Here is a 16,582-nt window from a genome sequence, read left to right as displayed (position 1 = left end):
ACCCTGACTCGCATCGTCGTGCCCTCACCCACACGCGCATTTCGACACCACAGCCAATTACATACCCCATCCGTCAACATAACTCACCGCAGTCTTTGTTGGCTCGCACAATAAGCTACCAAACAGAGTCATTGTTTTTCCTAACTCAGCTCTATCGTCCCGGACCGCACTTCGCGTTCCTTCCCTCCATCAACCCGATTCTATCTCCATTTGCAGCGCGCTACTCCGACGGCCGCTAATTCATCCAAAGTCGCATTGCCTGTCTAGGCCGAACTCCGCATACTCGCTGGTACCTCAGCCGCCAGAATACTTGCCCGCTCTTGAAGGTCCTGACCTCTGCGCGCGCGGCGTCTTCAGCGAGCCTCATCATTTTCGCACGGCCGAGACTAGGTAGAGCACATTGCTGCCAGTCTACCACGGCGCGCTTAACTTGATCCGCTTCTACTCTCAGAGCACCTACATGCGCCGATCAATGTTACTGTCGTGTTCGGCATGTTACTACGACTCCCCAAGAACCTCCATTACCCTATCACCATCACCAAGATCGAGAAACTGGTCGGCGACACCGTTGCTCGCAACGACGACATCTTCTTATATTCATACACGATCAAGGTGAGAGAAGAGGAGCGGTATGAGGTGAGGAAAGAGGAAGACATACCGTTGGTGGAAAAGAAGTTTGTCACGCATTTCTCCAGCACTCTTGAAGGCACGATAAAAGCATGGAGGGTCTGGCAAGGGGACGTCCTTACCGCGCCGTAAGTGTCTCGGGGATATCTGTGAAGGAGAAATCTCTGACTGGCGTGCAGTGTGGACGTATGCGAAATCGAAGAGGAGTGTACGCATGCTGTCCAGGCTCTGGGCATGTGTATCAATTGCGGTAAGGACATGACCATGTAAGTACATCGGTGGTGGCAAGGTGCTGAACAAGGAACTAATGCTGGGTAGTGTCGCAGTGGGAAGCGAAACTACTGATGCTGACCGCGCCCCCATCCGCATGGCACACGATACCGCTCACCTCACCATTAGCAGAGAAGAAGCAAGCAGGATAGATGAAGAGGCGAAGCGCCGGCTCCTATCTTCTCGCAAGCTCTCGTTGGTGGTCGATCTCGATCAGACAATCATTCATGCCGCGGTCGAACCCACCATCAGAGAGTGGATGGAAGACAAGGACAATCCCAACCACGATGCCGTGAGCGACGTACGCGCATTTCAATTGACCGACGACGGCCCTGGGATGAAGGGCTGCTGGTACTATATCAAGCTGAGACCTGGCCTTGCCGAGTTCCTGGACCATATCTCGCAGCTCTACGAACTCCACATCTACACAATGGGAACACGTCAATATGCTACCGAGATTGCCAAACTCGTCGACCCGGAGAAGAAGTACTTCAGTGACCGCATACTCAGTCGGGACGAGAGCGGCAGCATGATTGCGAAGAACCTCGAGAGACTGTTCCCTGTTGACACCAAGATGGTGGTCATCATTGACGACCGAGGCGACGTCTGGAAATGGAGCGCCAACCTCATTCGGGTCACCCCCTTTGACTTTTTCGTGGGCATTGGAGACATCAACTCTAGTTTCCTGCCCAAGAAGCAAGAGATACAAGCCACACCAACAGCTGAGCCTAAGATGATCACAGCCAATGGTGCCGACGCCGGTGCAAATGGTGAAGGTGAACGCAATGGCATGGCCGAAGACGGAACATCGACCATTCAGAATGGCACTGCAGCGTTAGAACAGCTGATCGCAATGAGTGGCAGTGATAGTCCTGCAGTACGCGAATTGCAAACCAAAGACCAAGAAGAGATCATTAAGGTTCAATTGAAAGACAAGCCCCTTCTCAAGATGCAGCTCCAGCAAGACGAGAAGGACGAGGCTGAAGCAGTCGTCAACGGCGAAGCGACTACATCCCAGTCCACAGAATCAGACTCTAGCGACTCTTCAAACTCGTCAGAGTCAAATTCAGGCCCCAAACAGAAAGCACGGCACAGCATCCTGAAAAACGACGACGAGGAGCTCATTCACCTCGAGGCGACATTGACCAAGGTGCACGAAGCCTTTTTCGCTGAGTACGACCGAAAGCGACTAGGGGGTAAAGGCGGCCGAGTTGCCGAACTGACTGGCAAGCGTAAAGAGCCACTGCCAAGTCGAGAAGACAACGAGGGTCAGTCTTTGGAGCTGAGGTTTCTGCCAGACGTCAAGAGAGTCATGCCAGCCATGAAAATGAGAGTTTTGGCGGGGGTCAGGATCGTTTTCAGCGGCGTCTTACCACTGGGAACTGATATCCAGAATGCTGACATCAGCACGTGGGCTAAGACATTCGGCGCCACCATAACGGACAAGATATCCAGGGAGGTTACCCACGTGATAGCGGCTCGCCCAGGCACTGCCAAGGTCAAGCAAGCGGTGAAGCGTGGCATCAAAGTCGTCGGGACGCCATGGCTGATAGCATCTATGCAACAGTGGCGAAAATTGGATGAACGACCTTACCTACTGGAAGGGGTCCAGAAGCAGAAACATGAAACCTTGAGCGAGTTGGGTGACAATCTCGACAAGGCAAGTGAAAATGTCAATGATTTCCTTCTCAGTTCGTCCGAGGGGGAAACGAGCGGGCTCGACACCGAAGACGACCAGCCCAAACGGAAAAGGCTCAAACTGAGCACCTCGAACGATGACGAGGCCGGGGCTTATGAGGATGTTGTTGATGACGGCAGTCCAGTTACCATCAATCAGGACGAGTGGGCTGATATCGATGCCGAGTTGAAAGAATTTCTCGGGAGCGACGCTGAGAGCGAAAGTGATACCGATTCGGTGAGCTCTGCCCTGAGCATCCGAGACAGCCGTAGAGGCAAGAGAAGAAGAGAGGACGACGACGGAGACAATAGCTCAGCCAGCGACGTGGATCGATCATCCGATCGTAAGAGAAACGGTACAGGTAGCGGCCTGAAGCAGGTCAAAAATGTCGACAGCGAGCGTGAATCAGAGGCCACGGATACACCGACAGCCGGCACAACAGAGGAGCAGATCCGTCTCGAACAACGAGAAGCCGAAGAAGCACAAGAGCGTGAAGACGAGGCGGTGGAAGACTCCGATGACGAGTTAGCCCGAGAACTGGAGCGGGAGCTCGAGGAATATGACGCCGAATAATCAGCCTGCGATTCAACTGGTTGACTCGTTACTTGTGGCTCGGACCACCTCTTGGAAATCTCTGACCGAGTCTGTGACTGTTGAATGTCGTCTTCATAGCGCGGTGTTGGGACTTGGCTTCGACATGGGCATGAGCATCAGTCAGGGTCATTACACCGCATCGATTCAGGACACGAACACGGCTGTTTAGGATGGCACGGCATGGCAAGGCATAGCATGGCGTACCACAGATAAGGGAGTTATATCTGGTCGAAGTGGCTATTTCAAGAAGACGATCCAACGTGTGCTGTTTGGCCCTCGCCAATATCATAATGCGCTGGACACACGGAGTAGCATAATTACCACCAATACTGTCATCGCTGTGAAGTCGTTGCCCCTGCTACTGCGAGTCGCGGTTCCGCATAAACGTCACGCCGAGGAAGGGAAAGGATCAGCTGCAGGGCGGCGTCTTGTCGCGCATCAGCAGCCATCACCTACACTGTTGCTTGGTATCTATTGCCCCGTCCTGCGCAAAGGTCTAGGGTACATATTCGTATCCCACGAATGTTTCGGACTTCGTCTACAGCACCAAGACGCTCTATTCGAGCACCCAGTATGTTGACGACCTCGATGCGAGACATTGGTTTGGGGGCGAAGAAGCCAGCGCAGGGCCATTTCCAATTCATCTCACCGGCGAACTCCCGGATTGCATCTCACTTGGCGAATCGTGTTTTTTCTTTCTAAACATGCTTGACCACTCCTGGGTGTCCTCTGTGGCGCCCGCTGTCGAGCTTCCGCTTCCAGGTCGAGCCTGTTGCATGCTCACTCACGTCGCTGACGGCTGAGCGACTGTCAAACAGTCCGTCACTTCCCGTATTCGACTATGGCTTCCAAGAACCCAACAACCGGCACGTCCCTGCATCGTGCGCCAGGTCCACCATGTCGGTAGGCGTCTTTTTTTTTAGTCCCTCACTGATTGGTACCTGTTGTTCGTTCCCATGCAAGGCCGGCCAGCCGCCTACTCAAAGCCATTCTCCGTATTACCAGCTCCGCGCACTCTGTGATCAAACTCCGATGCTTGACGCGAAAGACATCAGTGTCTTATAGACCGTGCCCACGATCGTCGGGCTGGAGCGCTGGGGCAAGTTGGAATGGGCGTTTCACATTTGCCTGGCGACGACAAGCCACAAGCGATACGAAAGAATAGCATGTTTGCGGCAACCGAGACTCATGTGAATGGCGCCCCAGAGATCTTGGACGGAGCACAACACTCTGCTCCAAGGTCGTGGAACAACGTGAGGAGATGGAGAGTACTGAAGAATCAACCCAGTGCTAAGCACAACGAGCAGGGCCGCTCCGACACAGGGTTGCCCAGTACGGGGGCCAGCGAGAACTGTACCACGAATTATAATGGATATCAACGGTCACGCCGAAGCCAACCGACTGCTCTTACCGCCTTCAGACATGCCATCGTATTCCTCGCTTTCTCCCTTCCGGTCGTTGCCCTAGCCCTCGTCGTCAAAGTCCCGCAGTGGTATGCTTTCGAAGCAGAGCATTGGGTGTCGAATTCTTTCACACATTGCAATTTCAATGGCGAGTTTACGCCTCTGGACAAACCCACCTTGGGCGTTTGGGATCCTGCCGGCTTCTTCTACATCACGGTCTCATGGGGCAAAATGGCTTTCTCGACGGCAAAGTTTATCGATATTGTTTGGGACATGGCTGTCGGACGCGGAGGACAGGCTTTGCTGGCCTTCGTCACATTTAAAGTCTCCTCGCAATACTTGGCCCTGGCCATGTTGAAAGCACCTGTGTCCTACAATACTTTTGAGTCTCTAGCGTTTGTACCTCCGACGTTGGTCAGGACAGTTCGACTAGCTGGAGATCTATTGACGAACCGGGGCTGGCGCGCGAGGTTGATCATGGTTTGGATCATCTCGAGCTCGCTGTTCGTTCTCGGCTTTTCCTCCCTGGTCACTGCCATGTCGGGTTACAGCAGCAATATCAATGCGGTGATGCCAAACCTCGAAAATGAGTCAGTCTTGTGGTCTAATTTTCAAGTGGTTCAGTTCGCAGTCAATGATGCTCAGCGAATTGGCCATCCTGGACCGTTATTCGTTACTACGGGAGATATCTGTGTTCAAGACGGCTTCCACGACGACGACGACGACGACGACGACAGTGGAAAGTACTATAATAAAGAGTATCTGACCGCGGAATACCCTCCTAGCCGACGTGCCGCTGCTGATGAGAACGAGGACGGAAATGCAGACGGCACTGGGGAGGTGCCTTGGGAGTATGTCCCGGCCAACTGCACAACGTTTTGGCATATTGTGCAATACGTGAGCACCTATGGGCTTCAAGGGAAGATTCATACTGAAAGCACGATTACTTTCAATGGGACGACCCACAAGCTTGCTCCCCCAGCGCTGAATGTCACCACTTCGTACTCGCCAACCGCACTCTCCACATTGTCGACGTACCTCAATACCTTCTCAATGTCCTCACCGCCAGCTCCGAGTTCGCTCTCCTCGGTAACACAACTCACAGACAACACCTTCTGGGTTTACGATGATGAAACTTATACTTTCTCCTACGTCCTCGACAATGCCACTTGTCGCTATTCTAAGTGGCACAACTGGGGCTTCTCGTTCCTCTTCTTGTTTATTACCTCCCTACTACTTGCGATATGGTCAGTCGGGACTTATGCGCTGTGGTTATATACACATCTACACAATTCCCAGGACCATGAGTCTCGTCTCAATTCAACTGGCGGGATCTACCGGTCAAGTTTCACTCTTGTTGAGGCTATGAAACGAGACGTGGGTCCCGGCGCCGTGACCCCAGAGCTAAAGGAATGCGAGATCCGCAGCTTAGTCAGTCGACGACGTGGACGTGTGATCCATGGCGTCGGCAATATAGACGCAGGGCCATCACCGATCCTTTGCGAGCCCGAGAAGAACCTGATCACTTCTCCTTCCACGACCTCACCAATCAACCAATTCCCGACGTCGCGCTGGCGGGCCCTGCGCTCCTGGATGTCTCCACCGACACATCCGAGACCCAGCCATGCAGATGAGAGCCAGTCTTCTGCAAACAGTGTGTTTACGCTCGCAAATTCAACCTTTTCGTCAACCTCGCAACATCCCATCCTCCACTCCCCTGCCGCTCCTGGAAGGACCATGACCATGACATCTCGAATGTCTTCCCTAGCATCCCCTCTAACAGAATCTCCTCCTGAATTCGGCTACTCACCAGCGACACAGGCAGGCATCCTCGACGAGACCACCGACGTTCGCAATAACGACCCCTCGGAGACAAGGATCTCAGGCAGGCCTCGACCGCGGCTGAGTCTGAGTCGAGCGATACGCGTATCAACGCAGGATGGGACCAATCCGCGCACGGGCACGGCGCCATTGCTTTCAGCGTCGTCCTCCCTGGCACCGAAATGGGTCTCCTCGCCCGGTCCTGTCACGCCCTCAGATGACTCTGGTTCTACTGTCTCCCCTATACCAGAGGACACAAGTTACGAGGACGCCGTGAGATGGAAGAACGACCTGGGCGAGGATTGAACTAGACATGCTAATGCTGCCCTCTGCCCTTTCATCTTCCCTCCTCTTATCATGTTCTGGTCGGACTTCAGCGCCTCACTCCATGAGCCAGTGTGGAGACGGCCTAATCAGAAAACTGAACCTCGCCACTACCTGTTCAGTCCGACTTGATTACCATTCTCGCGATCATGAGGGGTTTGATAAGTTAAGCACAGCCATGAGAGATATGCGTACGCGCAGGCCTCGAATCCATGATACCAGACCTGCGACGTATGGTTCTACCACGACTTGCAACTTCGAAATGTTTTCCAATTGCAAAAGCCATGGGGAGCGAACTGCGAGGGAACGGAATGTACGGCGGTTACACTGGCACGCTCGGTCTCGAGTCCTGTTCTTCGACATTTAAATCCAACTGATTAGGGCGTAAGACGATCCCATCTGAACTCTAATCCTGCATCGTCCGTCTTCTCATGCGGTAGTAATGGCGACTGAAGGAACCATCGCGAATCCCAGGACACACGAACTGACTAGTTTCAATGTTCTGGCACTAAATGAGTTTAGCGAACGAACTTGTTTGCTACGGACGACCTGGACAAGCGTGGTGACGATGTCCTCAGGACAGGCGCCTGTTCTGTGTATGTATACTCGAGCCAATGACGGTGATTCCTACTTGATGTACTCGTATCATGGCGCGCAGGTACGGAAAGAACTTGTAACGTTACGGAAGACTGCGATTCTCTGTGCCACAGTATCCCTTGACCAAGCAACGCGTACCATGTGTGCCTGGTCTGTCTGATTTTTGGGTTTCGTGTCCCTGAGAGAGCTGGAAGGTATACTAAGGAGACTTTCACCCCCTAGTAGACCGAGACCGAGACCGTTATCATGTTCCCCATCAGTGTAATTAGTTAGGTCTCTCACATCACTTCCGTCACGGAGCTACCACATGGTGGCGGCCCAAGATCGCCACGTCCCGCAGCTCCTCCCAAGTCTCTGCTTCACCTCTCCTCTCTCTGCTTCCCCTTCCTGCCCTAGGCTGCCTTTCCCTCCCAATCCCAGTTAGGTCCGCAGCATAACGCAACACCAGCCCGACCGAATTGATCTCGTGGTTCCTGAACCGAATATACTTCGCCAATTTCGATACCCTCGCTCTGGAACGCGCTAGACGTCGAGTCGGGTTGATTCTCGGTGAAATCCGCGACTCAGGAACCTGTAGCCTCTAGAAGTCCCTGTACCGCAATGCGCCACACCATTCCACCTGCCACATGCCACATGCCACATACTGCACGCTCGCTACATAGCAGTCTTAGTGAACGGCATGTACTGTCTCGGTCTTGGGCGTTAGACATCACACGTCCTAACCGAGCTAGCAGTACCTGCCTGCGACGGAACAGGAACAGAGCCACGTACAAGGACTCGGACTCGGACATTGTCAGCGATCATGATGCCGCCGATGCCGATCACCATAGCCATCTCGACGACGAGGACTTGTCGTGCTCGGCGTTTGTCCCGATGGACGGGGAAGACAATACCGTATCTAGCACTTGGAGATGGGAAGCGGTACTTTTCATGTCGGCTTATGATTCTCTTTCGTGCGGTGCGTCTGCTTTGTGAAATGGGTGAGCTGGGCTCAAAGAGGCGAGGGGACTAAACCCAGATAGCCGAGCAGTGAGATGGAGGAAGATACGTTTCCTGCACTGTCCTCGTCACCGCCATTGTAGCGGAGTCGGTGGAGGCTGCTGGTAGTGCTGCTACAAAACGTGGGAGGTGTTTCTTGCCTCGAGTTCGATGCGGGCTCTAAAGCCTGCCGATGTGTTCTGATCAGTGTCGAACGAAGTTTTGTCGAGAGGGGTCCGGGTGGAGCTTGTCTCGAAGAGCGATTCAGTGGCCGATCGATTCCAGAGGCATGCAACTAACCCCAGGTCGTACGGGAACTGTGGGTGCATAGTTGTTCAAGACAAGGACGACCACCGATCCGGCAGCTTACTCAAATATCCATCGCGACTGGTCGATCGCTGGCTGCCTCAAGTCTTGACACTCGAGCTATTCAGGTCCTTCTCCATAGATACATTGCTGGGCCCCTCAGATGATACGGTGGCCTCTCGAGCCTTGCGTTCTATTTCGCGCTTCTCACGGGCACGTCTCGCGTGCTGCCGTCGAAGGTTGATCGGCTGGTACACCTCGTTGAAATTCATCACCACTCCCAAGAATCGTAGATCCACGTCTGGCTGATGAGCCAAGTCATACAATAACATACTCACTCGTGATTTGAAGTCAGCAGATAAATTCAGTTGCCTCGACCTCAGGAGGCCGAGATGAGTTTCGTCGTCTGTTGCGCTCAGGTTCACGTTCGTCGGCGCAAGAGAGGGTTCATTTTCTTCCGCGAGTAACTGTGCACCTTTGAGAAGTGCTCCAGCAGTTGGTGTGCTAGCTCTCGAGTCACCGAGAACGTCCTTCTCCGTGATACCCCATTTGCCTTGGGCGGTCCGTCGCTCTATCTTGGCACTGAATTGCTGCCGTCTCGTATACTCGGCCACGCTGTACGAGTAAAGTGAATCGATGACTTCGCGGTAAGCGAGCATGCATTTCAAGATGTGATGTACCTGCACAATCAGGCTGTCTTCTTGATGGCCAGTAACCGGATGCCGTTGTTGGCCAATGAGACCCTTTTTGGTAATGTTATTGAGATAAGTCGTGTGAGCTTCGATCAAATCATCCAGCGTGGCTTCAGGCTTCTGCAGAGCGTCCTCGAGCTTCTTCCAGCTAGCCTCGATGACCTCAAAGAGCAGATAATACTGCAGCTGGTTGACAAAATGGACCATCTCTGCCACGACGCATCTTGACCGCTTCCAGTCATTGCCTAATTTGTCGCTGACGGCAGCCAGCACTCCTCGACCCCCAGTCATACTGCGCTTGCAAGTTGAGGCGAGAGAGTATTCGACCCTTTTGATTCTCCACAGCAAGTTGAAGATTTTGAGGTACTGTGTGTTGGCCCACTGGGTGATGACAACGTCGCAAGGGGCGCTGATCTTGTACTCTAAAGTGAAGCAGTCCCATCCAATCTCGCCGCTAGAAAGCTCAAGCATACGCGCATCCAGCCGGCGCAGGACTTCGGCGTCGTCATATTGTGCATTCGAGTGTCGAATGGCGTGTTCGAGCTGGGAGGTGAGGTTGTGTCTGTACATCGAGTTCACCGGCCGATCCAGGTGTTGAGCTAGTGACTCGATGAGTAGATCAAAGAAGTCGCCCTGCGCCAGCAGCATATACTTCTTTATCGCTGTCAGGTGGGTAAACAGGCCGAACTTGGTCGACATCAGATTAGTCAGTCGGGACATGGTTGTGCGGTAGGCGACGTCGATAGACTGAGAGAGGTTGGAGGTGTTCCCATAGTCCAAAGACCTCGAGTTCGACTTCGAGTATTGTATAACCCAGTCAGAGTCTCCACAGTTGTTGCGGATGAAATTGAGGGATTTGCCAATGAGGAAAACTTTCCTGGCAAACTCGGAAGATATGATGGAGGGCACCATGGCCGTGTCGAGCTTGTACTTCTCCTCCCAAACTGAGGTAGCCACGTGCCTATGATCGATGGCCGGCTGAGAGTTCGGATCCGGTTCTGTTATGAAAAATTCATGGTAAGGATCAATTAATTCTCCGTCGTAGATCCAATGCTTGAGCATCTCGTAAAAAGGGCGAGCCACCTGTGCCAGAATCTTCTCGGCGAATGAGGCGACGAAGGGATCACCGTGGGACGAGGATAGACTGTGGATGAGAGATAACAATTGGCCGCCTCGCTTCTGCTTTGAGTCTTCAACGATCAATTTCATGAGGCGCAGACCCATAGTCGCATCCCTGGTCCATATCAGACACCTCTTCAAAGTCACAACCGTCAAGCGCACGGACTGCTGATCCTGGGTTTTCTGCACAGTCGCCAGGGCTTGTCGGATTTCGGTTTCGAGCGATGCCACGAGACTTAAATAGGAGCGAAGTTCATTGTTGATGGCTGAACGGAGACTTTGATCAATCAGGCCTCCATCTTGACCAGCGGCGTATTCCGCCAACCCTCGATACAGCAGACAAGGTTCAGCGAGTGCATGGAGCAGAGACAGGATGGGAATCGGCAGACTAGCGGGCAGTTTCAGGCATGTCGTGTCGATAAAGTCGAGATGAGCAGAGGAAACACCTTGAAGATTAAAGGGCAAATCTCGGAGCAGATCCAACTCGGAGGGAGACACTACTCGTGCTTTCAGCGTGGCTTGAGCCGCTTGTTGTGGCTGTGATTGTTGCTGTTGCTGGTCCGCCTCCTGCGGTTGTTGGCTGCCCTCCTCTTCTACAGCCACCCCAACCTCCTCTTCGGGCTGATTCACTTTTGCTGAGAAAGCACGACCTCTGCGCAACGATGGTTGTGGTGGCAGTACATCGGCTCCGTCATGCTCGTGCTCGTGCTCCTCTTCGTCCTCATCTGCCACAAACGGCTTTTCCGGAGATAAGGTATGACGGTGTGGAATGTTTGCGAGCTGGTTGGAGTCTGCCAGTGGATTTCGAGGAGACGGTTCGGCGTGAGCGTTGTCGGACAATTTGTACAGCAGATAGAGAATAGCCCATTTCTGGTTGAGGACGGGGATGGCGAGCAGCCTCGAGTAGAGGTTACTGAATCGAGCGGCCTTCTCTGGAGATGCATTTTCGCGCAACAGCTTCCGTTTGATCAGATCTTGGGCCTGGTTTGTGTCCGGAGGCAGTCTACCGTCTGCACTCAGCACGACCTCTTTTGCATTTTGGATAGCGCTGTCAATGCGGAACTCGACATCAGTGTCATCTTGGTCGGCGCCAGGTGGAATAAGACTCTCGAGCAGGGATGTCAAGGTCCCTTCGATGCGATTCAGTCGTGGGTCTGCCATTGGCGGCACGGTGGTATCCGGCTTCACGGCGCATGACAAGGAGATCTCGGCAGAGTCGTCACTGTTGGCGGAAGTCGTTGCACTATACACTCGAAGAGAATCATTGCACTTGTTTGTGTGGGCGCGGGGAAGTCGCGTTGCGTGGTGCTTGGGTTGACGTGTCTGTGGCTGTGGTGGCTGCTGTGGCTGCAAGGCCCAATGGGTGGCAGGTGCGTGATGACTTCAGGTGGCCCTTAGGGGCTTCTGGAGTGCTTCTGAGGTGCTTCTAGGAGCGGTTTAGTTTACGAGAGCCTGCGAGTGCTTATGGGTCTGGCTATGATCTGCTTCATAGGCGCGCCGGCTAGGCTGCGCCCCGAAAGGGAGTTTATCCCCAATTTTCCACTGGAGCTTCTGAGACACGCCTCACGGATGATGCTCACGCGTTTCATGCGCAGGAAACCCCCGTTCCTTGACACGGTTTAATCGCTCGCTGGCTTCACCCGGCATTTCGACCCTTCGCCTCCTGTTTGGAAACACGATCTGTGACTGCTCATCACCCCAATCATCTCCACAAGACCTGCATCAAGCCTCGGACAAGCAATCCCAAGCGAAAAGACAAGTGAATAGACGGGCAGCAAGGGCAAGTCGAGCCTAGAAGACGAAGGCCGAAGCGAGATGCCCGGATGCCTCGAATTCCTTTTGTTCCAGATCGAATGCGGCTGATGGCAATGCCGACTGTGGTTCGATACTACGCTCCTTTACTGGCAGCCACCACGGCTCATGAATTGCATCGTTCGGGTGGAATGCGTTGCGCCTACCTCCATTCGTAGTGACAGATCGTCCTACTGACACAAATAAAGCCATCAGCACTTGCTGCATTGCTGACATGCCCTCCAACCGATCTGCCAACACCTGAACACTGCCTGCTGCGCGTGATTTCATTATTGGCCCTCCTATCAGCTCGTTCTCGACACCAATCGCACCATTGCCGATGCGACTCGCGGGTGCTGGCCGTACCGCTGCATACCACTTACAATAGTTCACCAAGCGTACAGCATAAAGAAGAGCGATCCGCCCTACAAATCCGACTGTCAGCCCTTTCCTTAAATCACACCTGTCTTCAGCCATGATTGCATACCTTCTTCGGCCCTACGTCCTGGCCAGCATCTTAATCGTTGTACTTGGTCTTGCGTTCTACCGTCGGCGGCGAAACCCGAATCTTCCAGACCTGCCGTGGCTCAACACCAGAGAAGGCGAGTGGCTCTCGACACTGCGAGCCAGAATACGCTCAACAGTCAATTACAAAGAGGCAATTCACCAAGCCTACCAGCAGGTGGGTCCGCTTCTCAGGTATTCCACATGTATCTTCGCTGACCTGTCGCAGTATTCAAAGAAAGACCAGTCATGCATTATAGCCAAAGTCAACGGCGACGAAATCATCCTCCCGGCCTCGCTAATAACATGGATCATCAATCAGCCCGACACCGTCCTCGCCGTGGACCACAAGGACATTCTTCAAACAGACTATACCTTCGTCCACCCGTTCGTGGTGAATAAGCCCCTGCACCATGAGACCATCAGGAGTGACCTTACGCGCCAACTGGGTACGCTCACCACAGACATCATGGATGAGCTAGCGACGGCATTCGACGACATCTGGGGCACTGACACAACCCAGTGGAAGGAAATATGCCCATTCGAGACGATGAAGCTCATCATTGCCCGGACAAGCAACCGCGTGTTCGTGGGCTTGCCGCTATGTCGGGACAAGGCCCTTTTGGAACATGGCATTGGATTCGCCTCTGCTGTTCCCGTCGCCTCCGTTCTGCTAAGGCCGTTCCCTGATTTCCTGCGGCCCCTTGCTTCTCTCATCATTGCACGACCAAATCGACGTCACACAAAAGGCTTCGCGCGTCTCGTACGACCCGAGATCGAGCGGCGTCAGAGGCTGCTGGACGGCCAGAACGGCGAGCTAGAGAAGAAAATTGGCGATCCCGAGGCGAATGATTTCCTGCAATGGTCAATCCGACGAGCGAGGGATAGCCCTTGCCCTTATGAACACGACCCAGACATCATCGCTGAAAGACTCCTGGCTGTCAATTTCGCAGCCATTCACACCTCCACATTCAGCATCACAAATGTCATCTTCGACCTCGTTGCTTCCGACCCTTCCAAGAGGTATCTTGAAGTCCTGCGTGAGGAAGCCTCCTCCGTGGCCACCGCCAACAATGGCGTGTGGACAAAATCGGGCCTCGCAAAGATGTACAAGACCGACTCGGCTCTGCGGGAATCCTCTCGCATAGGTTCCTTCCTGGGAGCTGGACTTTCTCGCAAGGTCATGGTACCCGAGGGCGTCACGGCTCCAAACGGCACATTCTGTCCATACGGGAGCTATGTCTCCGTGCCCACAAATGGCGTGCATAACGATCCAGAACATTACCCAGATGCAGCGACGTATGATCCCTTCCGCTTTTCGATCCAGCGCGAATCAGCACCGAACGTGTTTGGAAACAGCCCCGACGGGAAAGACTCGCCTGGACACACTGCCACGAGCACAAACCACCAACGCAGCAACAGCAACTCGGATGACTACATCAAGAAAGCAAATCTCTCCTTCGTCAGCACCTCACCTACCTATCACCCCTTCGGCCACGGAAGGCACGCCTGCCCCGGACGATTCTTTGCGGCGAATGAGCTCAAGTTACTGCTAGCGTATATGCTGACCAAGTATGAATTCGAGCATTTGAACGAGCGGCCTCCCAGTAAATGGATTGGGACAAGTCTGGTCCCTCCCCTGACAGCAACCGTGAGAGTAAGGAGAAGAATGGGGTAGGGCCCTGACACAGGGAAAATATGACGAGTAATGGAGTAAGGACGATATCAGATATTCTACATGGGAGCCCTTTTTGATTTCACAAATCGCTACCTTTCGCCTTGCAGATCGCTGCGACGGCACAGGCCATAATGCCCAGATGGTAGTCAGCTAGGTGGCCTTCGAGAGTTACACAGTCCGTTTCACCATCATTCGTTCGCGAGTGACTACAGAGTACTGTGTGTTCGGACTGAAGAAGCTCTGGTGAGCACGTTGCGAGTTCACGCCCAGACAGGCCCGCTCCACCATTGCCCGTTAGGGTCCGACTGGTCTCTTCGTACCCAGTCTGGACGTGCAACCACCACAGAAAGCGACTGCCAGAGACTTCGAGGCGGACTAGGACCGGTGAGCTCGGAATATCGGCCTCGATAGTTCGGAAATGAGGCCCACTCATCTACCGAGGGTGCAGGGCACTGCCTAACCGTGCGAGTAGGACAGGGCGTCTGGAGGGGGAAGTGTGCAAACGTAACCTCGCTCGGCTCTGCTGACCACTGGTTGGATGATCTCTGGCAGCAAAGCACGCCAAGTGCGACGACAGACTAACACTTCTTGGCTTGGAGTCCAGGCAATTTTGACTTTGGTGGCTTGAATCATGCTTAAGATGACGCTTAAGCATAAGCTAAGGCCCTCGGTGCGGGCAGGCTCCCAGCTGACTCGGAGCCAAATGAGCCTTCAGAGGGGAAGTACGCGTTTACGGCAATCATACTCTATGCCGGGGCAGCTGACGTCCCGACGGTGAATAAGGAAAATCAGCTTGTGTCCAAGAGAAGGTGGATTCCGACCCTTTGAATCGGCTTGGAGACCAAGCATTCCAGGGAGACCCGCCAGCGACGCCGGGACACATGGTTACGCAAACACCGAGGCGCCCAGCAAACCCATGAACGAGTCAGAACAGGCGGTCATCCCATGGGTCGTCGAAACTAAAAACCTCAAGAAAAGCCCAAGAACACCAAGACCTTTGGCGTCCTGCTAGCCTCTTGCCAAGTTCTTGTCCTTATCAAGAGGCGATCTGGCCGTTCCAAAATCGTGGCTGAGTGGCCAGATGAGAATTCGGGTTGACGGGTCGGTCTTGGGGCCCAGATAAGGAGGTGTTTCTCGTAGCCGAGGTGCAGACTGTGAGATCTTAGAATAGGGAGACAACTCTTTTCCCAGGCTCTTATTCATCCTGTACTCGTGGGGGCAACAGTAAGCTGATCGATCCTCTTCACTCGAGAGATGAAGACTGAATAAATGCAGACTGCGACCTACTCCTGTGGGTGCCCGTCCCGGCTGTGCCATCCGCCAAGGAAAAATGGTTTGACTAAGAAAAATGTCCAAGGCGTTAATGCCATGATGGAAATTCCCGTTCTTGACTTGGACCGGCTCCGGGTTGTGGACGAAAATTGGACGCCATTTATTATTGGCTCGCACACCGAGATACCAAGGCCGCCCAAGAAATCCCAAGACCCAAGAAGCTTGTTCAATTTCCCTCCTTTTAGGCAGACGCCGAGGACCAAGAGACGCTCGCCACAGCAGTGGACACACCAAGCTGCATTCTTTTGCATTGTACTCCGTACTTGTAGAGCGACCGGCGTCCGATGCATGCACTGTACAGTACACGTCCGCCGATCGTCTCTTCAAATACTGTGTAGAAGTTCGAAACTACGGCGCTCGAATCTGCGGGATTAGAGTTACTCTCATGGTTATCGATTCGGGGAAACGCTGCGGGAGCACACCTGGCTCGCTTGCAGGGAGGCGATCAATCATTTAGCGGCCACTGGCCAGCCCTTAGCTAGTGCCTCGGACGCCGGGTTAAGCATAAGCCTAGTGCCCAAGCTTGACCCGCAGAGGAAGCGGGCAGCTGGGATAGGCAAGACGAAGCACCATGGGGTCCACCGCCGGGCACAAGGTCGATGCGAGTCCCTCCCACTACTTCCTTAAGGTTTCTCAAATCGGCGGTACAAAAGTAACCAAAGGCTTGTCCGCCCAGAGCCGAAGTCGTAACACTCCCTTCCACAAGCCTTAATTCGCATGGCACAGACCCCATTCCGCTCCTCTCCTCTGTCAAAAGTCTTGTTTGAATTTCCCGGCATTTCTTGTCTCTCGTCTCGTCTCGTCTGTGGAACTGGGTTCTTACTGGCGACTCATCCTTGCTACCTCTCTCTCAATACTTGCTCCCGTC

The 16,582-nt window shown here is 53.7% G+C and overlaps 4 protein-coding genes across 4 annotated transcripts; 3 read left to right on the top strand and 1 right to left on the bottom strand.

Moving 5' to 3' along the window:
• Positions 1-492: 492 nt before the first annotated feature.
• On the top strand, positions 493-3,148 carry A1O7_03997 (uncharacterized protein; the record flags this gene model as incomplete). The annotated part of the gene is made up of 3 exons (XM_007758013.1): positions 493-755; positions 807-893; positions 946-3,148. 3 exons carry the CDS (start codon positions 493-495, stop codon positions 3,146-3,148), a joined length of 2,553 nt encoding a protein of 850 aa, XP_007756203.1.
• A 1,187-nt stretch (positions 3,149-4,335) lies between these two features.
• On the top strand, positions 4,336-6,699 carry A1O7_03996 (uncharacterized protein; the record flags this gene model as incomplete). The annotated part of the gene is made up of 1 exon (XM_007758012.1): positions 4,336-6,699. One exon carries the CDS (start codon positions 4,336-4,338, stop codon positions 6,697-6,699), a length of 2,364 nt encoding a protein of 787 aa, XP_007756202.1.
• A 2,000-nt stretch (positions 6,700-8,699) lies between these two features.
• Positions 8,700-11,570, bottom strand: A1O7_03995 (uncharacterized protein; the record flags this gene model as incomplete). Its single annotated transcript, XM_007758011.1, has 1 exon — positions 8,700-11,570. The coding sequence occupies one exon, from the start codon at positions 11,568-11,570 to the stop codon at positions 8,700-8,702; it is 2,871 nt and encodes a 956-aa protein (XP_007756201.1).
• A 1,105-nt stretch (positions 11,571-12,675) lies between these two features.
• A1O7_03994 (uncharacterized protein) lies at positions 12,676-14,382 on the top strand (the record flags this gene model as incomplete). Its single annotated transcript, XM_007758010.1, has 3 exons — positions 12,676-12,882; positions 12,934-14,051; positions 14,121-14,382. The coding sequence occupies 3 exons, from the start codon at positions 12,676-12,678 to the stop codon at positions 14,380-14,382; spliced, it is 1,587 nt and encodes a 528-aa protein (XP_007756200.1).
• Positions 14,383-16,582: the final 2,200 nt, after the last annotated feature.

The sequence above is a fragment of the Cladophialophora yegresii genome, assembly GCF_000585515.1.
Source record: "Cladophialophora yegresii CBS 114405 chromosome Unknown aczIN-supercont1.3, whole genome shotgun sequence".
NCBI classification, from domain to species: Eukaryota; Fungi; Ascomycota; class Eurotiomycetes; order Chaetothyriales; family Herpotrichiellaceae; genus Cladophialophora; species Cladophialophora yegresii.
This window is presented reverse-complemented; position numbering and strand designations above follow the sequence as displayed.